Genomic DNA, 26,381 nt, shown 5'->3' on the forward strand with positions numbered 1-26,381 from the left:
TTCTGTATTAAATACATTAAGATACTCCAGGGAGTAAATATCTGCTGGCAATTACTGCAAGACTCAGGTGGTATTGTGAGGCATAAGGCCAAAGGCTAAGTGTTTAAACACGAAAAAGTGCAATAATTCCTTAGAAATAAACCATCAGAGGTATCTTATTGCTAAAACGAAAAAGAACTCTCAGAAATAGAAGAACACATCAAGCCTGTGCTTTTACACTCAGCATTACAAAATAGGCTTAACACTTTGGGCACAAGTAGACCTCTCTGTCCATCAGTAATACTATCTCCTGTAAATACACAGGTCTGAATGATTTCCTCATTTTTATGAACAAATAAAACACTCCAGGCAGTGCATTTCAGAGAAATGATTACATTTTGGGGGCGGTTAAAGTCAGTTGGCCTTCTGTGCATGTTTGACAGAACCAAAACCCCACTGTCTGATTGCTTAATTATTTACATGGATATGAATGACATCATTGCCAGTCAGTGAGAAGCTCATTTGTATTTGAGTTCCAAAGTCATTTCTAGAGAAAATATTGTGTGTCTATTGGACATTACAGAAAAGAAGTGCATTGTAAGTTAAAGAAAGAAAACGTACTCTCTAGTCTACTAGGAGTATGGAAGGATGTGCTGCCTCTGTCTTGCCTCCAGCCTCTCATTTGCTCTCTAATATAAACCAGTACTGACCAGCTGGGTTGAAGTTGAATCAGAACCCTCAGGGGTTCTCAAACTTCATTGCACCATGACCCCCTTCTGACAACCAAAATTACTACATGACCCCTGGAGAGGGGGCCAAAGCCTGAGCCTGCCCGAGCCCCACTGCCCTGGGGGGTGGGGGGCAAAGCCAAAGCCCCACTTCAGCCCCAGGCAGGGGGCCTGTAACCTGAGCCCCACTGCCCAGGGCTGAAGCCCTCCGGCTTTGGCCCCAGGAAGTGGTGCTCAGGCTTTGGCTTTGGCTCCAGACCCCAGCAAGTCTAACGCCATCCCTGGCGACCCCATAAAAACAGGGTCCCGACCCACTTTGAGGTCCCCACCCACAGTTTGAGAACTGCTGCATTAAAGTGACAGTAAACAAATACAGTCCATTTGAAACACAATACACATAAAATAGAAGAACCAGCTTCATGTTACAAAGTGTCAGAGTGGTAGGGATATGGGGGAAAGGTTGTAAAACAACTATTTGCAAAGTATGTGAGGTAAACAAGCCTGAACAGTTGCTTTCAATGCAAATCTGTCTGTACTCACGTTGGTTAAAATTTGGGGCGAGGGGAGGTGATGAAAGCTTTACATTTTTACAGGAAACGTGTTTCACTTTTATTCTCGGACAATATTCTTTTTCACAAAGAGGCACCTATATCACATCAAAAAGTGCTGTAACTCTATAGAGTTTTATTTGATCTTCTAGGAAAACACACACCCAAATCACCTCACTTTTGATAAAGGAGCAGTCAAGATTTGCAATAATATTGCTGATAGCTAATTCTATGACTTTCCAAATCAATCTGGCAGGCAACACCAAAACTAGAATAATCTAACCCTAACCCTAATCTATCAGGTGGTTTGCCTTGCAGTTGGCCCTGATCCTGCAACTGGACTCATAGCTGGGTGGACCCTTGCCCCAAGTTGGAGTTCCACTGCAAGGGTGTGGATGCAGTTGCAGGATGGTGTACCAAGCACGTACAGCTATTCTGTAATAACTATATTTATTTAATAGCATAAGTAATGCACAGAGTACCAAGATAAGGCTTCAAATAAAGGGCATCAAATCCTTTTCCTTACCTATTTTAATGATGCTGCTCAGTTCATATAAGAGAAGTTGGTTGTCTCCGCCTGTATCCAACCGTTGTTCTATGTAGCTGTTCAGTTCGTATACCATTCCTTGCATATTTGTATCCTGATACTATTGAACCAAAGAGGAAAAACCCAGTTTAGAACAAACATATTCTACAACTTGAAAAAAGTGTTTTCAACATACGTATATAGAATACAGAGTGGATGTAATGTATCTAATCCTCAATTGTCAGCCCTAACCCAATTGCCTGAATATTCATGCCATGGCCATGTGATATGAATTAGCATTCCATGCTGTAGCCAGCTAGTCAATTGTTCAAAATGTATTGATCAATTATTAATTGGCTACACATGGCCAGAATCATGATCATATCTCAAGAAACTGATTTGTGACAGTTAATAGGCAGGTACCCTTCATATGCCTCCCTTTAACCTCCTTCCTCCATTATAAACAAGGCTGCTATTTTTGCCTCCACCTTCTGACTTCATTACCTACTTCTCTAGTACTCCAACTGATGTGTGTCTGTTTTCCCCTCACAGCCTCATATATATCTACACTTTGGAGATTCAACCGTGTCCTAGAATCCTCTCCATCAGATGTCACAGTGGTCAGAGCTTCCTGGCAACTGATATGGAGGTTACTGGAGTGCACTGGTTGGTACATGAGGCATCATTTTTGCAGTGGGGAGCATCAGAGTTTTGAGGAGCTAGCACAAGCAACTCAGACCTTGAAATACTGCATCAGCTGGCACAAAGTGTTCTGCGTTGTATGTGAATTATACAAAAGTTACAGAAATAGTAGAAATGCTAGCTGCTGTGGCTTAGTAGGCATTCATTGCAAATAAAAATGAAAGACAGAACTGGGAGGGAAACGAGTTTAACTACAATAATTAGGACATTGAAGTGGAGGCAGTCGGGAAGCTGGCTGCTGTGAAGAGCTGCTGGTATGATAAAATAGGAGTTCCTACAAATAATTCAGGTAACCTCCAACCCTCCCTACAATGTTGTGGGGAAAAGGAGGTGCAGCCTCAAACCCCATTCCCAAAAGACTCAGCTGCATCCTGGTTGTCAAAAACCTCAAGAGACAGGTATCCATTTCCTGGGTGGAAGTGCAATTGTACAGTGAATGCTCCTGTGTAGCATGATACCATGGCAAATACAGCATTATAAAAGGCAGTACATGACAGTGAGCACAGGTTCAGGACCATAACCAAAACTGGTGAGGTAGTTACTGGAAAGAGGAGAGGAAGCCCAGAGTATAGTAAATTATGTAACTGGGCCAAAAATAAAACAAAAAGCAGAAAGCAGTAGGTGAAATGGGCACAAATGAATGCTGTGTGAAAAAGCCACTAGGTCGCATTCTCCCACCAGCTCACACTGTAGACCGAAATATGATTAGGTCAGACCAGTACTAGTAGTATTAAGGATTATGCCATAAAAAGATTCTGAGCATCACAACCTGTCATTTTACATGAATAAATAGGGCTGCATTTGTATATTGGTATAGAGCCTTTCCATAAGAACATAAGAATGGCCCTACTGGGTCAGACCAAAGGTCCATCTAGCCCAGTATCCTGTCTTCTGACAGTGGCCAGTGCCAGGTGCCCCAGAGGGAATGAACAGGTAATCATCAAGTGAGCCATGGCCTGTCACTCATTCCCAGCTTGGCTAGGGACACCATTCCGCCCATCCTGGCTAATAACACTGCTCTACAGCCAAAATGCTTCTGAAATAAATGTAGTCAAACTTTACTAATTCTGGGTCACTGAGAACGAAAATGATGCTTAAAATTGTTGATTGGCTCTAGTTTTCAAGATATGCTATTGGGTCAGTATATACGACCCTTGACTTGGGAATGGCGGAGGATAAGTGAGTTATAAAGGGAAGGGATCTCAATTTAAACCAGAAATGACTAAAATACATCTTTGACTGGATCTATGAATAAATCTATGACTGGGTTTGGACAGTACTTGCTTTTTAGGCAAAACAATGAATGATGCAATCTGAAGCTGGTATTGCATCATACATGATATGAATTGCATCATGTTATTCCTAGAAGTCATGGATGATGCAATCATAACGAAGCTTACATCACTCTGCTGAACAAATTGCCCTATATCAGCTCTAGAAATCATACAGTGTCGTGCTCTCTTATTTGTCAGTGTTTGATTTTGCAAAGGGACACATTTCTGTTTAGCCAAAGTGAGCAGAGATGCCTCGTACTTGTGTGAACAGTGCAGATAACTTCTGCTATGTTTGTGGTGAAGTGACTTTTGCATCACAAAAGCGCAGTATAACCTCTATGGTTAAGAAAGCCTATCACCTTTATTTTGGCTGCAAAATTGGAGATCAGGACAAGAGGTGGGCCCCACACATATGCTGCAACACTTGTGCAACAAATCTTCGCCAGTGGTTGAACAGGAAAAGGAAATCTATGCCTTTTGCAGTGCCAATGATTTGGAGAGAGCCAACAGATCATACCAGCAATTGTTACTTCTGCATGGTGCCTCCAGTTGGGAAAGGTGTGTCAAAGAAGAAAAAGTGGACTGTGCATTATTCAAACATTCCATCAGCTATACGCCCAGTACCCCACGGAGAAGGACTGCCGGTTCCTGATGCACCAGCATCATTCTCACTTGAGTCAGACGAGGAAGAGGAAGAGGATGAAACTTCTGGTCCTGAACCATCAATGTCACAGGACCCACATTTTCTCCCATCCTCCTCCTCTGAACCACACCTCATAACACAAGGTGAACTGAATGACCTTGTCAGGGATTTGGAACTACCCAAGAGTAAGGCAGAGCTGTTGGGCTCCAGACTACAGCAGAGGAATCTCCTGGCAGGTGATGTTAGGGTTTCCATGTTCCGTGACCGTCAAAAGGATCTTGTCCCATTCTTCTTCATGGAAGGTGATCTTGTAGCCTGCAACAACATCGATGGGGTGATGGCAGCCCTCAACATCGTTCACGATCCAGATGAGTGGAGACTGTTCATTGATTCATCGAAGACGAGTCTTAAAGCTGTTTTACTGAATAATGGCAATGTTTTGCCATCAATTCCAGTTGGTCATGCAGTCCATATGAAGGAAACCTATGACAACATGAAACAACTTTTGAGGTGCATAAACTATGACCAACGTCAGTGGCAGCTTTGTGGCGATTTGAAGGTTGTTGCTCTCTTGCTTGGTCTGCAGACTGGATACACAAAGTACTGCTGTTTTCTCTGCGAATGGGATAGTCGTGCAAGAGATTCCCACTACATCAAGAAAGATTGGCCACTCCGACAGTCATTGGAGCCTGGGAGGAAAAGTGTTCAGTATCCACCACTTGTTGAATCAAGGAAGATTTTGTTACCACCCTTACACATCAAGCTGGGTCTGATGAAGAACTTTGTCAAGGCCATTGACAAAACACAAGCAGCTTTCAAGTACCTCCGTGGAAAATTTCCAAGGTTAAGTGAAGCTAAGATAAAAGAAGGTGTCTTTGTTGGTCCTCAGATTCGTGAACTTCTTTGAGATGATGCATTTGACCATGCACTGCGTGGCAAGGAAAAGACGGCATGGAAAGCCTTCCAGTTAGTGGCAATAAATTTTCTCGGAAACAACAAGGCAGACAACTACAGGTTGTTGGTGGAAAACCTCCTCGAGGCATACAAAAGCCTTGGTTGCAACATGTCACTAAAGATACATTTTTTGCACTCTCATCTAGATTTTTTTCCACTGAACTGCAGAGCAGTGAGCGACGAGCACGGCGAGCGATTTCACCAGGACATTGCAAAAATGGAGAAACGCTATCAGGGCAAATGGAGCCCATCAATGCGTGCAGACTATTGCTGGACAGTGACAAGAGATGCTCCATTTAATGAATACAAGAGACAAGCCAAGAAGCGCCGAGTAGACATTGAATAGGACTAAACTATGTACAGAATAGTTTTTTGCCTTTTGTTTCATAATAAATTTTATTTATATAACCCTTTTGCTGATTTTTAAAGTGTTACATAAACAGGACAGGTGAAATATTATCATGTAAAGCAACCATAAACACATGAAAAGACCTAGGTTTACAATTTATGATTAAAACTCTACTATCTACACAATATACATAGACATAAAATGTAAAAACTTAAATATCTTAGAAACAGTAGCCAGTTGTTTTAATTGTCATATTTGAATTCAGCACATCAAAATACATAATAAATAGCACATTTTATCTCTGAAGCAGACGACTTCTCAAAAATTGTAGACCAGTGTAACCATTGATGGACCTATCCGCCATGAAATTATCTAGTTCTTTTTTGAACCCTGTTATTGTCTTGGCCTTCACAACATCATCAGGCAAGGAGTTCCACAGGTTGACTGTGCGTTGTGTGAAGAAATACTTCCTTTTGTTTGGTTTAAACCTGCTGCCTATTAATTTCATTTGGTGACCCCTAGTTCTTGTGTTATAAGTAGTAAACAACAATTCCTTATCTACTTTCTCTACACCAGTCATGATTTCATAGACCTCAATCATATCTCCCCTTAGCCGTCTCTTTTCCAAGCTGAAAAGTCTCAGTCTTATTAATCTCTCCTCATACGGAAGCCATTCCATACCCCTAATCATTCTTGTTGCCCTTTTCTGAACCTTTTACAATTCCAATATATCTTTTTTGAGATAGGGCGACCAAACCTGCACACAGTATTCAAGATGTGGGCGTACCATGGATTTATATAGAGGCAAAAATATATTTTCTGTCCTATTAAATTAAAAAAATAAAAATTAATGGAGATATGCCATCTCCTAGAACTGGAAGGGACCTTGAAAGGTCATTGAGTCCAGCCCCCTGCCTTCACTAGCAGGACCAAGTATTGATTTTGCCCCAGATCCCTAAGTGGCCCCCTCAAGGATTGAACTCACAACCCTGGGTTTAGCAGGCCAATGCTCAAACCACTGAGCTATCCCTCCCCCATTAGATATTATCTATCCCTGTCTTAATTATTCCCAGCATTCTGTTCGCTTTTTTGACTGCCGCTGCACATTGAGTAGATGTTTTCAGAGAACTATCCACAATGACTTCAAGATCTCTTTCTTGAGTGGTAACAGCTAATTTAGACCCCAACATTTTATATGTATAGTTGGGATTATGCTTTCCAATGTGCATTACTTTGCATTTATCAACATTAAATTTCATCTGCCATTTTGTTGCCCAGTCACCCAGGTTTGAGAGATCCTTTTGTAGCTCTTTGCAGTCTGCCTGGGTCTTAGCTATCTTTAGTAATTTTGTATCATCTGCAAATTTTGCCACCTCACTGTTTACCCCTTTTTCCAGATCATTTATGAATATGTTGAATATGAGTGGTCCCAGAACAGACCCCTGGGGGACACTACTATTTACCTCTCTCCATTCTGAAAACTGACCATTTATACCTACTCTTTGTTTCCTATCTTTTAACCATTTACCAATCCATGAGAGAACCTTCCTTGTTATCCCATGGCAGCTTACTCTGCATAAGAGCCTTTGGTGAGGGACCCTGTCAAAGGCGTTCTGAAAATCTAAGTACACTATATCCACTGGATCCTCTTGGGCCACATGCTTTTTGACCCCCTCAAAGAATTCTAGTAGATTGGTGAGGCATGATTTCCCTTTACTAAAACCATGTTCATTCTTCCTCAACAAACTATGTTCATCTGCTTCTTTTGGATATGTAGGCACATTTGACTAACCACACTTATTGATGGATTCAACACACAGCTTACCCCGGGCATCACAGTATATGGTGTGCTGTGGTTTCTGCTATTGCTTTCTTGCATAGATTTCTACTATTTGTATAACTCCCTCCACACTTTCTGCCATGAATACCGAACATATGACCCTATACATCAGTGAGTCATTTGGTTTCCTCGTTTCAAAACAAGTAAATGCTTGCTGAGTGAATAGCATTAATTCCCAACAGCCTTATTTAAATTGAACTTTTGTCATCAACGGAACATAATACTGACCAAAAATGCTGATGGGAAAAGAACTCATTGTTTGACCCATAACTTCTTCTTAACTACCTTAATACTGTGTCCATCTATTGCTCCAACAGACATGTAGAACTGCTTGATACCTGGCAGCTCTGGATATCCTCCTTGAGGCTAAGGCATATCAAATTGTTTCTAAATGATATAATTTTTTTTATTATTATTACAGACATTCCTGCGGCAAATATTAGGTGAGAGTGGATGTTTGTGTTTACATTTTGGAAGAGTGTGGTGCTTACCTAAAAGAACATCTACTAACATTTTTTTTAGAGGTGCACACAGTGCAAGTAAGGTGCTTGGCAAGCTTCATCCACATACTGGACCTGGTTCTCCACTGCCTTGCCCCTTGTGTAGTCATTTACACCTTTGCAAAGGGAGTTCAATCAGAATGATAGTATTCTATATATAACTTAGCACTCACTTTGCACAGGCACAAGTAACTACACAAAGAGCAAGGCAATGAAGAATGAGGTCTGGTGTTGCCAGCACACTTGAGCCCAGATCTGCAAACTCATGTTGCCACAGTCTAGGTTTCTCTAAAACCAGGACTGTAAATCATGAAAAATTGCACAGTGGATTTGTTATGTGGAAAAATGTCCTCAAAGGACTTGGGGGTGACCAAATTCATTTTCACCTGTGACCTAGAGTAATCAGGATTTGAAGCTAAATCTTCAAAGGTTAAGGTTTGCATTTTAACCCACTCCATCATCTACATCAATCTATCAGCATAACATTATAACCCTTTACTCAACTTTCACATAACTAAGAACTATGTGTACATTGTAATTATGCAATTAACTAAGTGAATAAACTATGTCACCTTTGTAACATGTTAGCAAACATAAATCTAAGCAGACTGAAGTGTCTGGACACATTTATGCAACTGTAAAAATGCTAGCTGCATAACAAGAGTATTAATTTGTAACATGGCAGATTTCCATCCTGAGATTATCTGGATTTGACAACTGGCAAGATGAGCAGAATTTGTTTAGAATCATAATCAAGTCATTTTATAAGAGGTTGATGAGGTCTAAGACAAGTGGAAAATAAAAAGCTAAATAAATCACTATGATGTTGGACCTGTACTGGATTCATATTAAATTAAATTAATGGAGATATCCTATCTCCTAGAACTGGAAGGGACCTTGAAAGGTCATCGAGTCCAGCCCCCTGCCTTCACTAGCAGGACCAATTACTGATTTTGCCCCAGATCCCTAAATGACCCCCTCAAGGATTGAACTCACAACCCGGGGTTTAGCAGGCCAATGCTCAAACCACTGAGCTATCACAGACTAGCACATATTTTATACAGATCTGGCAAAATAAAATCTAAACTGATCCCAGTTGATGAATGGAATACCTCAAACAATTCAACCTTCAGCAGGAAAAAAAAGGCATTCAAACATGGTTATTTGCCATCACATAACTATGAAACAATATGTAAACTGTAACAGGACTCCTGAAGTCTAAAAATTATCAACAATACTCAAATCTAACTAACCCATTCCTCTCACCACTCAGCACTTTATGTATCAAACTGATGACCCTACCAATATTTTGTGGCTTTTAATTGGGAAATCTCAATGTCATTGTCACTATACTAAGATAAGGTAGCATTCATCTATTTTAAGTAATTCTATCAGTGCCAGTGATAAAACTGCATCCTACTGACATGTTAATTTTACTAATCACCTAAATCATAGTACCGTAAAATGGGATAATAATTTAAAGGACAAATCACTTTGCAAACACCCATGATTAAAGAACTTTTTGCAGAGCTTTTTCAGAAATACTTCTAGCACCTGTTTATCTTTAGAACATACGAGTAATGCGCAACAGCTGACAGCAAATCAATAGTGAAAAATAATTGGAAGAATACTGCTAGATTTTCTATCTAAACAAAAGGACGCATACTTTTTTTTAAAAAGCTACACAAAAATTACCCTGATAGCTTAGTCCATGCAGAGATATTGTGACTTCAGAAAGAGTCAGATGGATGTGAGTCATTCAATATGAAGAATTAAGTAATCAAAAAATAAAGTGTATGTAAAATTAAATGAAATATGAATAAGTATGAAGATTATTATTATTATTTTCTGCCCCCAAATCAGTGATTCCCAGCCTGTGAGGTACAGCCCTGTCCTTTTATGTTATCTCAATTATTCAGCAGAATTCACTTTGCAGTGCATGAAATTACCTACAGGAATTTTAAAAAACTAGGACTGTAGCTTCCCTTTGATGTGGGAGAAGGGCATCATGGGAGTCTAGAGGATTGGAACTCAGAAACCTCTCTGGATGAGGTAAAGAGAGGTGAGGAAGCCAGAAAACATGATGGAGGAAGGGGAGGAAGAAGGAAAGATCACAAGCTTTAAAACAACATTGCTTGAGACATTTAAAAAATGAACTGGCCAGAGCACTAGAAAATATTTATGATGGATTTGGAGCTATTCTGTAATAATGTTAGTGTGACCAGACAGCAAGTATGAAAATCAGGATGGGGTGGAGGATAATATGCACCTATATAAGGCAAAAGCCCCAAATATTAGGACACCCCCTATAAAAATGGGACATCTGGTCATCCTAAATAACGTATGATTATGTATTCTAACCATTTGACTGTGGGGGGGGGGGGAGGTTTACTGTATGAATACAAAGGTTAATTCAAGTACGGGCCAGCAAATATGCAGAATAAAGGACAAGAGATTCAAATAGCAACCCATTTACTCACACTTCAAGGAAAATATTCCACCTATTCACTTTAATGTCCTACATGCAACCCACTATGGAGATCAAGGGACCAGTTTGTCATGGGGTGATCTCAGTTTGCAAACATAAGAGAACCAAAAAGCCTGTGAGTCTAAGACAAAGGGCTCCTGGGGGGATAAAAGTGCCATTCTTGAGGGAGCGGGGAGTGGGTGCTAGGAGTTGCTGATGAGAAGCAGGTTCTCACTGGGTAGTCTTCACTGCAAAACAAACAAACCTGCAGCACCATGCTCCAGAGCCCGGGTCTATAGACTCAGGCTTGCACCACAGCACTCAAAATAGTGGTTTAGTTGTTCCCACCTGGGCTGGAGCTTGGGTTCTGAGACCCAACCCCCATCACCAGGTTTCAGAGCTGGAGCAGGAACCTCCACATTACTATTTTTAGCACTGTAGCATGAGCCCAAGTCTGTGGACCCAGGCTCTCTGGCTCACTGCTGTGGGTTTTTTGGTTGACACTATTTTTTTTTTAACAGTATAGACATACCCACAGACACAGACCCCAAAGATCAGGGACTTGCTGAGGGTCTCTGCCAAGGGATGGCAAACCTCTAGGTAAAACAGACATGTCTATAACCCTTTTATTGGTTTAAAAATCTTTTATTTTCTTTTATGTTATGCTTTGTTCCTACTGTGGTAAATAAACAGTACTTTGGAGAAGGCCCACTGGTCATCTATATTAACCACCTGTCACAGCTCCCAAAGAGAAGACTTGGAGGTGGTAAACCCAGTCTGGCCTGTTGAGTAATCACAGTTGGTACAAAGGACGCTGTAGACTGGGGCTCAATCTAAGAGGGGAGAATCATGGGATTCCACCCCAGGGAAGGAAAGTGCACGAGGCCTGACATGTGAAGGGGTGCACTGAGAGAGACTAGCGAGGGGTCAAACGTGCAGTTAGCCCTATAGCTATGATAATATTCTCTAGAGAAAAATTCTGCACTGACCCTGGGATAAATTATCCACTCCTGCTAGATGAAGTACACATTCTGCTAGAGTGTAGGTAATATGATAGTGTGTCTTGCCTATAACAATGCCCTGCCATCAAGACAAATACTTTTACGAAACATATAAAGGAGAGAATCTTTCAGTACTGCTGGGTCTCTGACAAGAAATCTGATATTCTAGATATTTGGTCAACCCCCCAAAAAAGTCCAGCATCCTTAGAATGAGCACCAAAGAGTCATCTCTCACTTTATGTCCTCAATACCTGGTCCGGCTCCCCAAGTTTCATATCTTGTTCTTTACAACTGGAAATTAACTTTCTTTTCCAGGAAGAACTGAATATATGCCTCATCTAGTTTAGCAATGGTTAAGCAGTTAATGTCAGGAGAGCCACTGTCCTGCAGAAGTCTCTCTCAGTGTATTCTAACATGAGATTTCTGAAATGGTTGGCAGAAACCTACTGACAGAATTCACTGACTCGTCATTTTGGGCTGCAGCTCAGCAGTGTCAGAGAGAGACACTGTGTGTGTGGGGGGGGGGGGAGAGGGCCCCCCTCAAATAAGTACAGTAGAACCTCAGAGTTATGAACTGAGTAGTCAACCACACACCCGATTTAGAACCAGAAGTATACAATCAGGCAGCAGCAGCAGCACCACACACACACACACACACACACACACACAAGCAAATACAGTGCAGTACTGTGTTAAATGCAAACTACTCACTCACACACACACACACACACACACACACACGGGAAAATACAGTGCAGTACTGTGTTAAATGTAAACTACTAAAAAAATAAAGGGAAAGCAGCATCTGTCTTCTGCATAATAAAATTTCAAAGCTGTATTAAGTCAATGCTCCGTTGTAAACTTTTAAAAGAACAAGCATAATGTTTTGTTCAGAGTTACGAACATTTCAGAGTTATGAACAACCTCCATTCCTGAGGTGTTCATCACTCGAAGGTTCTACTGTAACCTATCCAGGCCACTCATTCTTTATTCTTGTGTCCAAGAGCTTTGGAATGTGAACAGATTGTAGGGTCAAATCTACATGATAGTAAAGAGAATGATGAATTTAGAGTGAACCCTGAAACCTCTAGCTCCAATCTCCATCAGTTTGTGAGGGTCAGAATCAATAAAGTCTGCGGAAACCTGATCTCATTTCAGAAGGATCCTGTTTTGTGGGCCAGATAGTTTAGGTAGTTTAAACTCAGTGAAAAGATGGATGCCCACAGAAGTACCATGTAAGAAGAGTTTCTCAAGGAGAGAAAATCAGGGAGCCCATGGTGATATGGTGACCCCTAACTCAATAGGTCAGACAGTGTCCTACTGTAGTCATGCATTCGAAGCCACTGCAGTGCCTGAACAACTTATCTCTGAGTAATTTCATCCAGAAACATAAATTCATCAACTCTCTCTATGCAGACAATTCTCAGCTCTACCTCTCTAGAGCTGTCTCCTTCTGTTCAAACTAAAATCTCAGCCTGTCTCTCTGACATCTCTTTGTGGATGTCTAGCAGTCAGCTCAAATGCTAGATGTCTAAAAACAGAACTCTTAATCTCCATACCCAAGCCCTCCCTGCTATCTCCTTTCTCAATCATGGTGGACAATACCACCATTCTATCTGCCACTCAGGCCCATTGCCTGGGTGTCATCTTCGACTTGGATTTCCCTCTAGGTTCTCATGTCCAGGCTAGGTCCAAGTCTTGTAAATTCTTTTTGCATAACATCCACACATTCTACATAACATCCATTCTTTTTGCCTTTCCTATCTATCCACGAGAACTATAGTCCAGGCTGTCATAAATATCATGACTTGATTATTGTAATATCCCTTTTGCTGGCCTGAAGATATGCAATCTTGCCCTATTGATATTCATTTGGTATACTGCTGCAAAGATCATTTCCCAAGCGTGTTGCTTTGGCTTACCATACTGACTATATTGTTTCCCGGTTTCTTTATAGTACCAAGTCAGTCTATCTGTATACATCTATTGTCTTTGGCTTATACTTAGAGAATAAGCTCTTTGGGATAGAGGCTGTCTTTTTGTTCTGTGTTTGTAAAGCGCCTAGCACAATGGTGTCCTGATCCATGACCAGGGATACTAGGTAGTACAATAATAATAATAATAGAACGATGTGTTGTGGAGAAGAGGTAGTCTCAGCCTCTTAAGCCATGTAAAGGTTTTCCACGGCTAAACTGTTGGCTGAGGAATAACAATGATAAAAATTGGTTTGAAGACAAAGCAAATTACCACCTCAAATGCGCCTTCCATAGGTGACAGAGGATGAAGCAACATAGACCACTTATGGGAAGTAGGGAAGACATTTCCATGCAACCAATCCAGTCAGCATTACGTGAAGAGAGAAAAAGAAGCAGAGAGGAGTAAAAAAATGCCCATTTATAGGAATTTATACACTTATTTGAGTGGGAAGGATTTAGTTCTCATTTGACACACAAAGTAATTACCTGTATATGAAAAAATAATGTACTTTATTCCACAAATGATAAACGATGGCACTAGGCTCCTTACAGATCAAATTTATACATTTAGATTACACAGGCCAAAGTAAAATATGCTGACAGCATCTAAGGGCCAATTTTCCCACCAATTTTTCCCCCCAATCATCCCTGTGACAGGGTGGGGATCCCCATTCAGTGCAGGGTGAGTACACCCTATTCCTCTAGCGCCCGTTTCTTCGGGGTAGGACGCCTGATGGACTTACACTGATAAGACTGTCCTGCATTACAGGGCAATAAAGCCTAATGGTCAGAGTCAGTGGCGAATCTCTGGTTCGCGGGGCCAAGCCCTAATGGCCTGAGTCTATAGGGGGTCTCTGATTCGCAGAGTCTCGAGGCCTAGTGGCTGGAGTCAATAGTGGTTCCCTAGTTCACAGGGTAGGCAGACCTAATGGCCGGGGTCTCTGAGGAGTCCCTGGGCCACAGGGTAAGCAGGCCTAGCGGCCAGAGTCAATGAAGAGTCCCTGGGCGGCAGGGTAGGCAGGCCTAGCGGCCAGAGTCCATGAAGAGTCCCTGGGCGGCAGGGTAGGCAGGCCTAGCGGCCAGAGTCCATGAGGAGTCCCTGGGCGGCAGGGTAGGCAGGCCTAGCGGCCAGAGTCCATGAGGAGTCCCTGGGCGGCAGGGTAGGCAGGCCTAGCGGCCAGAGTCCATGAGGAGTCCCTGGGCGGCAGGGTAGGCAGGCCTAGCGGCCAGAGTCCATGAGGAGTCCCTGGGCGGCAGGGTAGGCAGGCCTAGCGGCCAGAGCCCATGAGGAGTCCCTGGGCGGCAGGGTAGGCAGGCCTAGCGGCCAGAGCCGATGGAGCGTCCCTGATTCACAGGGTAGTGAGCCACCTCCTGGGGGAGGGTGGCGGCCTAGGGTAGGGGGATCCGGGCGCTCCCTACTCCATTGGATCCAAGCCCAGCGCCCTAGTAGTGGCAGAGGGTTCCACTGCTGAGGTCAGCAGGGATCAACCGCAACACGCTGCCTATGTCCGGGACTATGGCTAGTCCCCCCCGGGCTACTTCCTACCATGGTTCTGGTGGCAGTAGTTGGGGTGTCTTCTGGTTGCTCGGCTGGGGCTGTTCCCGGCGTCTACAACCCTTCTTGAGTATCAGCGGGCGCCTGGGCGTGGGCCGGGGCCTCAGCACTTTGGGCTTCTGTGGGGTGGGTTGGTAGCTGCTCCCCGGTGAGAGCCTGTATGCTATATCTTTCCCCTCCAGTGGTCAGCCCCAACTGAACTGGGCTGCCTGCCTTTATACAGCCACTGCACCTGGAGCATGCCCAGTAGGGCCATGGCTTCCTCAGCTACCAAGGAAGAGTTAACCCCTTCCTGTCCAGTGTGGGGTAAGTACACCCCGTCACAATCCCACAGAAAGCCATGACCAAAGTTCCTTTAAAGACTATGCATACTGTAATTATGTGATGTTTGTTCATACGCAAATGCATTACAAAACGTCATGTCAATGTTTTTCCTGCTAGCAGCTGCTAATCCACAAACCACCATCATGATGATCTCCAGCCAGCACAAGCTTTCATTACTTTAACAATAAGATCCTCAGCACTGAAACAGAGAACCATCAATGGACAAACTAAGCCATCATTTTAACGGGCTAGAATAATATTTTGTCTGGATTCCAGTAAAAACAATGTGATCCTCAATGTAGTCAGGATTGAGGAATGCTGATGGTGTTACACAGGGAAGTTTGCAATGCCACTGATGTGCTATATCTGTTTTGTAGATAATTAAAAGATTTCAGCTCCCACAGCTACAATCCTGCACCTTTCACTATTGCTATATTATTCAATAATTTTAAAAAAATTAAAGATAATTAAAATTATTTGATATATTTTGTTTAAATGCATTAGCTGCCCTTCTTTTGAAGTAGCATTGTGGTCTTATGAAAAAAGAAAGACAATTAGGAGGTGAAAGTGTACCGCATGAATTTATTGGGCTCTCTCTACATATGATTTATGCACTGTCTACACCATCATCTTTCTTCATGGCAGAATATTACAGGCTGTTGATCTATCGTATCATAAAAAAAATCAAGATATATAGGATGAAGAATTGTATGACCATTGGTTTATTTGTCCACATAACTACCCTTCTCCTAATTTGCTTTTAATACAGAAATGCATTCTCTTCTCCCATCTTCCTTTGTGGCCCACTTTTAAAAAATATTAGAAAAGAAACACTGGTGTAAAACAATTTTCTTAACCTGAGCCTACTGGGTACTTTCAAAGAGCTGCTAGGTTTTGCAGTGCTTGGCTGCACTGATAGCTAGATCCTTCATATATGCAAATTGATAGTCCCATTTCCAATCATGAGTTACAGTGACATATCTTAGCTATAGTGCAATGATACTGTGAAAACAGTTAAACCACATCTGTGAAGAACTGAAATATGGGACACAATTTCATGCTCCCCAAAATTATGGAAGGTCATGAAATTCCATTAAATCAAAAGCTTGATTTTTGAGGGCAGAAGCACTGAGCGGTGGGATATCATTTACTTGGCTTCAAAAATAAAAGTATAGAGGAACAATAGGCTTAAAGTATCCACCAGGCTTTCAAAGCAGTAGAGATGTTGAAGACAGGAAACAAAGAAATCTCCTTGATCCAAAATCAAGGGCTGGCCTGTGTGAGTAGTTTTGTTTAAGCTTGGACACTGGAAAGCATGAAGCTATAAAAAGCTGGCTCTGCTGTGATTAATTTTAATGCTTGTACATAGCCTGAGAGAAAACTGCTGCTACACGTATTTGTCTGACGTCTATTCTTCTTGTTTTGACTGAAGAGGACATGGGTTATAACTTGTTCAGTAAATAAAGCTTAACTGCAGCACCATGCACAGGTATTTATGAATTGTTTGTTCACACATCAAACGCTGCTCATGACAAAATCAAAGGAGGGAAAAATATGAAATGACAGCTGGCAGGACATGCCCTATTATTAAGTTAAAGGCCGCAAAACAGCTCTAGTACTACACAGAGAGAGCTCACAATTTTTGAAGGCATACATTTCCCAGCTTGTTTATACAGCTGATTTTCAGGCCTGATCTTAGAGAGAGAGAGAACACACTGCCTTCTGAACATCAACTTCTTGCCACATAGTCACTGATCACTGACATCCAATCCCAGAGACTTTCCTCCAACTTTTCCTCCACTGGTACATGTCAATATTGAGATAGATTCCCTCAATGCAAACATTAAATTAAAAATGATTTATAATAGAGTGAAGGAGGCATTGACTGGACTATAAAGACAGAACACTTTGATTATGTGGAACAGAAAAGACAGCCCCATTTTATAAAATTTGATATTCACTGCAAGTGTTACAAAGACCACACTGTACCTTGGTTATACCACTTATCCAAACAACAGCATTGTTAAAAACATTCAGTGAAGTCCATTAAACTTTACATTTTAATTTGGCAGGTCTGGATATTTCCATTTATTTAAATTTGCCTTGATAAATTGCACATTCCCTGTTAATATAGCTCTGTTGATGCCTGACCTGCAAACACTCCAAAAGACATTCCAAAAGACATCATGAACGAAATTAAAAATATGGTCCAACCTTTTTCCATCTCCATACTGCTTTCCCTAGTCTCTTACTACTACCAACAGTATCCACAAGCCTCCTTCTCCATTCCAACTTCATAACACCAGGGCCGGCTCCAGGCACCAGCTTACCAAGCAGGTGCTTGGGGCGGCCACTTTGGAGAGGGGCGGCACATCCAGCTGTTCGGCGGCAATTCGGCGGATGGTCCCTCTCTCCTGCTCGGAGCGAAGGACCTCCTGCCGAATTGCCACCGCAGATCGCGATCGCGGCTTTTTTTTTGTTTGTTTGGTTTTTTTTTGTTTGGCTGCTTGCGGCGGCCAAAACCTGGGAGCCGGCCCTGCATAACACGCATCTTCCTCTGATAACTCTGGATGTCGTATTATATGCATTATCTTCTGAAGGATATATATATTGCTCCTGGGGATTCTGCACCACTGCGCATGTGCAGAATTCATGTCCCCTTCAGATTTCTTTGCTTCCCTGCAGAAAATGACTTTCTGACAGGGAAGCAAAGGGAAGCCACAAGAGCGGTCATGTGACTCTCCCCAGCAGTATGTTTTGGGTGCCAAGGGCAGCTGGCAGAGAGGTAAATCACTGTGGGGAAGGGGGCGGGACTGGGGAAGATCCTGCGCCGGGCTCAGCTGCTAGTCCCAGCTGGGCTGGGGAGGCCAGGACTTCCTCTTTCCCTGCACAGCATCCAGGGCCAGGTCAGATTTCTTCCCAGGCTGCAAGGAGCTCTGCAAACTCATTACTCCCCTGCTTCCTGCACCCATCACTCCCTCATCCGACCAGACCCCCTCATACTCAGACCCTCACGCCCCCACACCCAGAACCTCCCCCCCCCGCCACTCCCCCTGCACCTGGAGCACCCTGACGAGTCATCCAGACCCAGATCTCCATCCCACCGAACCCCAACCAACTGCACCTGGATCCCCACCCTACTAAGCCCTCACTCTCCCCAGCATTTGGACCCCCCACAGAATCCAGCACACCCAGACCCCCCTGCTGAGCTCTATCCCCCCCGAACCCAGACCTACCCCTGCTGAGCTCCAACCACCTTCACCTGAACCCCCCTGCAGCATCCCATTACTGTTGCAACCAGAACCCCACAACAAACCCCTGTGCATCCAGATCCCCCCACACTCAGGTTCCCCACTTAGCTGCTCGCACCCAGATTGCCCCATACATAACCCTCTCAACCCATACCTGGATCCCCCCACACTAACCCCCTCCACACTTGGATCCTGCTGGGCTGAGCCTGCCTGCCCACACCTGGTGCACCGGGCACAGAGGGGGCAGGGCCCTGGGGTGTTTCTGGGGCAAACCCGGTCCTTGCACTATGTCAGGGTTGGGTGCAGCCTCACTGTAGAGTTTGTGTCCCAAGGGGAGCTGCAGAGTGTTCTCCCACCTCTGTGCAGCCAGTGGCCTGTGCTCCCCAATGCCATGCTGGAGCCTCCACATTTATTACACAAATAAAATTTGCAGAATTTTGCAGAATTTTAAAATATTGTGCACAGAATTTTTAATTTTTTGACACAGAATGCCCTCAGGAGTAATATGTATATGTCTGATGTCCTAACTCTTTTCTTTTAACTTTTCATTACACCATTCATTTTTGGTTTGTTGCGAAAATGTTTAAATCCTATGATCAATAAAGAAACAGTGTGAAGAATGAATAATGAACTTGCTGTGGCAGGGAGATATGGAAGGGATTTAAATGGGACAGAGAACTCATACAATTATTAACTGAAAAGATACTAATTCTGTAACTTTCAGTGGCATATTATGCCAGGGTGTTACCTGGTGCCAAGGCAGCTGCCAAAAGCCCTAAGTCCAAAAACGAGAAAGGAGAGGATTAAAATGTTATTGCCATTTCCAAGAATAAAGTACTGTAAATGAGTTAGTCACTTGCTAGGTAATAATTTCATGGTGTTTATACTGTAAACTACAGCAAAGTGAATTGCTGCTGTGATCACCACAGTTTACAAAGCAAACATGCTTGCCAAAATGCAGCTTCACCGTGGGTACCGTACATGCCAAAGTGGAATGGAAAAGAAGCCATTATTTGAAATGAACAAGGGCTAATTTCACTGTGATCATATCAGGCACACTGAGCATTTTTGTTTAAGTTTAAGGTTCTGAGGTACAACATGGCACAGAGCCACCATGGGAGAAGGAAGCAGCATACAGGACAAAATCCTGGCCATGATTTAAGCAGCAGTATTGGATATGTTAACACCTAGCCTGCACACACATGCCAGCTCTGCACCAGACCCATCCACCACGCAAGTGATACCTTGTACTTTCCCCTCCCAGCACAGCTGTCTGTGATCCCAGTCCTTTTATACCTATGGACTGGGAAAGCAGACACACAATATCTTTCACTGGACTGTGTGTTCTATATAGTCTCACCAGTCAGCCCACTCCCCCGTGGTCTCGGACGGACATTGTACATGCTTAATGTCTCTCTAATGTCATTTCTAATGTCTAGATGAGGCAGAATTATGGACTTTACCCCGGTTTTGGCAGCCATAGAAGACTGACACCTCTCCAATTCACAAATAGTGTTTTACTAATATTGTGAATTGAATGAGTCCTTACCTCAGTCTAGCACAGAACACACACATGCAAGATTAGTGCCCAAACTCACCCTTCTTCATGTAGTAGTTATTTTCTTTGGGGGTAAAAGAGCGATAGCACAATATAAAGCTTAACCTAAGCTATTTCCACTAAGCTGATTCTAGGTTTTCCATCCAGAACCTCTGTCCCCAGAACCTCTGTCCCAAGCCCCTCTGCCCTGATAGCCACACCCACCTCTAGCGTACCTAGGAAAAGGAAAAATGAGAATAAAAGAAAAAATGAAACAAGAAACAGAACTCCTGGACATCATTTTATACGGTGTTCAGTGACAAAAAGATTTAAACAAGAGTGGGGTGGAAGGAACAGAATCTCAAAAACTTGAAATTTTCAGAAAAACAAAAAATTGTTTCACTTTGAACCCTGCAAAATAGAAACAACTAAGCAAAACTGTCTTTCCATTTTTCAACCATTTCTACCCATACCTAGGGTGCAGGTAACAAGATGATATCTGCACAGTAAATGAGCAGGAATCAATCAGCATTTCCATACAGGTTCCCAACATTTGTTCACAGGATGGGTCAAAAGAAGGTGCTTGCCACCCATTACAGATATTGAAAGATATTTCACAAATGTTACAAAGTTCAAGTGATAACATGCAGAAAAAAAGTTCCTAGGTTCAAAGTTTGGTCACAGATGTTTATGAAACATTCAGTGACCGTGGTTCTTGCATTTTTGATGATGATAACAACTCTGTGTGATCAGAAAATCCTTGGTAGAATGACTTCCATTTTTGTGGGGGACAATATTTATATCAAGACAATCTAACATCTTCACTTGAGATTTCTGAACCTAAGTTGGTTGAAAAATGGAAAGAATTGTACTTAGTTGTTCCTATTTTGCCAGGTTCTAAGTGAAACAATATTTTTAATTTCAAGTTTTTGAGATTCAGTTCCCCTCACTTCCACCCTTTCAAAAACCTTTTTGCCAATGAATGCCATAGAAAATGATGATGTCCAGGAGTTTTGTTTCATGTTTCATTTTTTCTTTTGCTATTCTGTGACTTTTCAAACCTTCTCCAACTTTTGAAAAGATGCAGAAAGGAAAAATGAAACTAACTCTGGGACTCTAATTTTTCAATACTTTGCCACTCTAACTTTTGAAAAGTTGGAAGAGAGTTACAAAGCTTCATTTTTCCATTTTCTGTTCTCACTTTTTCAAAAGTTGAGCAAATTCTGAAATGTTACAGTATGGAAAAATGAAAAAAAAAATGGAAAAAACTCTACACATCACTCAATCTATTGAAGTTAGTGATAGGAAGGAATAAAAAGAAAAAAAAGAAAAAATTGGAAGGGGGGAAAAAAAACAAAACAAAACAACCCCTCTCCCCAAAAATACAAAACTATTCTTAAATGCAAGTTTTTCATAACATTTTTTACTTTTGAAAGGCCATTTTTAATTGTGCAAGAGAGTACTGAAGCAAGTTGATGGTAGAACATATGAGTCTGACAAAGTGGGTATTCACCCATGAAAGCTTATGCTCCAATACGCCTGTTAATCTATAAGGTGCCACAGGACTCTTTGTTGCTTTTTACATATAAGTCTGACGTTTCATTTTAAAGTTAGTTTTTCATGACACATGGTGTAAAGAAAAATGATTTAGCTAGGAAAAAACAAGTAAATTTCCATTTTAGAACTTTGAATAATTTAAGGTTTTTCCATCAATGTGCTCATTTTTACTCTGCAATAAAATAGCTTTCACTGAGCTCTTTGCTTATATTGTAAATTGCCTGTGATACAGACAAAAGTCTTTTTTGCAACATTTCCAGAAATTAAAATGTACCATTTATTGCCTTTAAAACTCCCACATGGACTTAAAACTACTTTAAAAATTGTATTTTTGCTGGGTATGGAAAACTCTAAAATTATTCAAGTTTATTATTTTCAGAATTCAATTCTTGAGCAGAGATATATTTACAATTCAAATACATTTGAACCTGTTTTGGGTTGTTACTGAAGTTAAGCAGTGCACTACCATAGTCTAGATTATTATATACTTTTTCTCAGATAATACAATATATGCTAACAAAGATGTCTACAACTTTATATACACATGTCCATTTGTAGTATTGTGTTTTAACCTCTGCATGTTAGACGGAGTCCATTAAAATTATGCATATGAAAAGTACACCATACTTATTTAATACACTACATATTACATACAAAGTGACTGATATTAAACATTTGAGGAATAGGGACACCCACATTTATACCCCAAAATTCTGCATTGCACATTTGTATGCAGATAAGTTAGCTTTGTACTCAATTGGCTCCAAGATCTATACTGAGGCCCCACTGGTCTCTGGCTGGAGTTTAAGGTGTTTCTTATGACTTATACACCTATAAAAGAGTTGGGACTGGCCTATCTGAGGAATTGCCTCTCTCCCGCTTCCATACTGCCACAGCTGCAGTCATGGGAGGTACCCAAGCTGGATCCCCTCACAATAAAAGAGGGGACAGCTGGCAGGGCATTCTCTGTCAGGACTCCACGACTCTGGAAACTATTCCCCTGCTAGGTCCTAAATAACCTGAATTGGAGGCCTTTTGAGCATGCTGCAAAAGAAATGTGTTTGACAGGGTTTTTGGAGAGGAGTGAAGAAATGATTCCCAGAACAATTAAGGGGTGGAAAGGAGTTTCTGTAGGTGGACAGCCGGCTGGCTGAGTTCCTGTTGAAATGATTAATGCTGCTGGGGTTTTACTGCAATGTTAATGATGTGTTAAGGCATCTAGAGCTTTGGCATCGTTTTAATTATTTTAAATCTTAACAAAATAAAGTAAATTATTAAATATCCCTTCAATTATACAATTAACAGTAACATGAAGACACAGATAAATTAGTTTTATAGATAACCACACTATCCCCCTAATTTCAAAAGCTCTTCAGACATCTCTGGCATGTAAAAGGATATGGAGGACTGACCTCGGCATAAATTTACTCAGAAATCTTTCAGTTTCTCATAAATAGCCTGCATTAGGGATTAAGGCTCAGTTACCTAACACATCAGTCCTCTGCCTAGAGGGTTACTAATCCAAGAAACTTGATATCAGGCTTCTCCTATACCTTCACAATACCTTTCTTCATAGTTGTCGTGCAAAAAAAGATTCACAGTGCAAGCATGACACTTCAGCCTGGGTTTGTGGTCCCTTGGACAATCTTCTTTTTAATCCTCTAGTGGAGACCTCACTATATTGGTTTCTGTCTCCTTCCTTTGGCAATTACTTCTGTTAGAGTAAGTGGTTTGAGATGTCTGTTATTTGGAGAACCCCATCTTTATTTTTTCCTTCTCACTTTGCACACAAACAGAAACCAGAGTTCCACTTAAACCAATCTGTTTCTCTCTTTAATGTTTATACTCTGGATGTGAAATCAGCTTTAAAAAGTCCATCTACATTGGATTAAAACAGAGAAAGTCAGAGACCTTATTCTTCATGGAAAGCCAAAAAAAAACTTGAAGGCCTCCAGTACTCAGTTGCTTGATGGATCATATAAAACACACATCAACTTGCACAGCATTCCGTAAGAGACCTCCTAAGGGTAGCAAAATACATTCTACAAACTATTTCCCACTGTTATTGAGTGTCCAGGGAGATTGAAGTGTTCACCCACTGGCCATTCCTGATGTCTGATTTGCGTCCATTTATCCTTTTATGTAGAGACTGTCCGGTTTGGCCAATGTACATGGCAGAGGGGCATTGCTGGCACATGATGGCATATATCACATTAGTAGATGTGCAAGTGAATGAGCCTACTTATAGTGTGGCTGGTGTGGTTGGGTCCTATGATGGTGTCGCTAGAGTAGATATGGGGACAGAGATCCATCAACTTCATGAAAAAACTCGCACAGATACAGACAGACATCATCTTCCTCTCCAAGTGCAAACAGATGAACATCATACGAAATGTACTGAAAGTACAAAATCCATTGCAATCGACATACTGCACTGACTATGGTGAGAGATTGTGCCACACACTCTCAAAGAAACTGAGGAACCACCTGATCAGCATCCTGTACAACAAACAGGAGAAGGTCAAGAATGAGCTCTCAAAATTAGAGACTCTCATACAAAACCAACCTTCCACACAAACTTCCACGTGGCTGGACTTTACAAAAACAAGACAAGCCATTTACAACACACACTTTACTTCTCTACAGAGTAAAAAGGACAGTAAACTATCTAAACTCCTACATGCCACAGGCCTTCAACATTGGCTCTCCACTTGTAAGGTTCTGGGTTGTAAGGTTCATTAATGATCTGGAGGATGGCGTGGACTGCACCGTTTGCCGATGACACTGAACTGGGAGGAGTGGTAGATATGCTAGAGGGTAGAGATAGGATACAGAGGGACCTAGACAAATTAGAGGATTGGGTCAAAAGAAACCTGATAAGGTTCAACAAGGACAAGTGCAGAGTCCTGCATTTAGGACGGAAGAATCCCATTCACTGCTACAGATTAGGGACCGAATGGCTAGGCAGCAGTCCTGCAGAAAAGAACCTAGGGGTTACAGTGGACGAGAAGCTGGATATGAGTCAACAGTGTGCCCTTGTTGCCAAGAAGGCTAACAGCATTTTGGGCTGTATAAGTAGGGACATTGCCAGCAGATCGAGGGACGTGATCATTCACCTCTATTCGACATTGGTGAGGCCTCATCTGGAGTACTGTGTCCTGTTTTGGGCCCCACACTACAAGAAGGATGTGGAAAAATTGGAAAGAGTCCAGTGGAGGGCAACAAAAATGATTAGGGGGCTAGAGCACATGACTTATGAGGAGAGGCTGAGGGAACTGGGATTGTTTAGTCTGCAGAAGAGAAGAATGAGGGGGGATTTGATAGCTGCTTTCAACTACCTGAAAGGGGGTTCCAAAGAGGATGGATTTAGACTGTTCTCAGTGGTAGTAGATGACAGAACAAGGAGTAATGGTCTCAAGTTGCAGTGGGGGAGGTTTAGGTTGGATATTAGGAAAAACTTTTTCACTAGGAAGGTGGTGAAGCACTGGAATGGGTTACCTAGGGAGGTGGTGGAATCTCCTTCCTTAGAGGTTTTTAAGGTCAGGCTTGACAAAGCCCTGGTTGGGATGATTTAGTTGGGGATTGTGCCCTGCTTTGAGCAGGGGGTTGGACTAGATGACCTCCTGAGGTCCCTTCCAACCCTGATATTCTTTGATTCTATGAAAAAAGCAACAGAGGGTCCTGTGGCACCTTTAAGACTAACAGAAGTATTGGGAGCATAAGCTTTCGTGGGTAAGAACCTCACTTCTTCAGATGCAAGTCTGAAGTGAGGTTCTTACCCACGAAAGCTTATGCTCCCAATACTTCTGTTAGTCTTAAAGGTGCCACAGGACCCTCTGTTGCTTTTTACAGATTCAGACTAACACGGCTACCCCTCTGATATTTGATTCTATGAACTCCCTTCTCTTCATGTGCCAATATATATTTATGCCTATATCTGTAATTTTCACTCCATGCATCTGAAAGCTTTTTTTTACCCAGGAAAGCTTATGCCCAAATACATCTGTTAGTCTTTAAGGTGCCACCAGACTCCTCGTTGTTTTTGTGGATACAGACTAACACGGCTACCCCTCTGATACTTAAGTAGGAAGACGAGAGTGAGTATGTGGAGGGCTATTTCTTGAGCTGGTGAGGATTTGGGAAGCTGCGAGCTGGAAGAGTATGTGTTAGGTTGGTGGGGAGTCAACTGATGAATGAGATTGTGTGTGAATTGGACAGGAGATGGTAGGATCAGAGCTAGATTGGAGGAGCAGAAATTGGTTTAAGAGAGAACACTTAAGGAGTAACACTGTAAAACTATTATTTTCTCCAACACTTTCCTTTTCTGTAAAGTGCCCCAGTTTTTCACTTCAAAAATACAATCAACCTCGGGGGAGCGGGAACTGGAGGGAGGTGCAGATTGCTACTTGCAGCCCTACCACTTATTTTGGGAACTAGCTGTCACTCTAGGAATCGGCCTACTTCTTGTTACTTCCCGTAAGCAATGTCCAGATACATGACTATCCATGACTGAGAAAGAGAAAATTAGTTTCCTTACTTGTAGATTTTATTTCCCATAACAGGAAGCATCTGGCTTGGAAAAACTTTTCCTATATATCAAAATGTTTTTGATAAAACAGACTGTAGATGTTATAGTCTTCATTCTATTAAATTTACAATCTACAGTGGTA

The 26,381-nt window shown here is 42.0% G+C and overlaps 1 protein-coding gene across 1 annotated transcript in view; it reads right to left on the reverse strand.

The window, feature by feature from the left end:
* The window catches only part of PDE10A (phosphodiesterase 10A), a 309,295-nt gene that overhangs the window by 96,383 nt on the left and 186,531 nt on the right, over positions 1 to 26,381 (reverse strand). Inside the window, exon 4 of the mRNA XM_065401635.1 lies at positions 1,782 to 1,902. Coding sequence (XP_065257707.1) covers positions 1,782 to 1,902 — 121 coding nt within the window. The remainder of the gene's footprint in view (positions 1 to 1,781; positions 1,903 to 26,381) is intronic.

This window comes from Emys orbicularis, chromosome 3 (genome assembly GCF_028017835.1).
Source record: "Emys orbicularis isolate rEmyOrb1 chromosome 3, rEmyOrb1.hap1, whole genome shotgun sequence".
Lineage (NCBI taxonomy): Eukaryota > Metazoa > Chordata > Testudines > Emydidae > Emys > Emys orbicularis.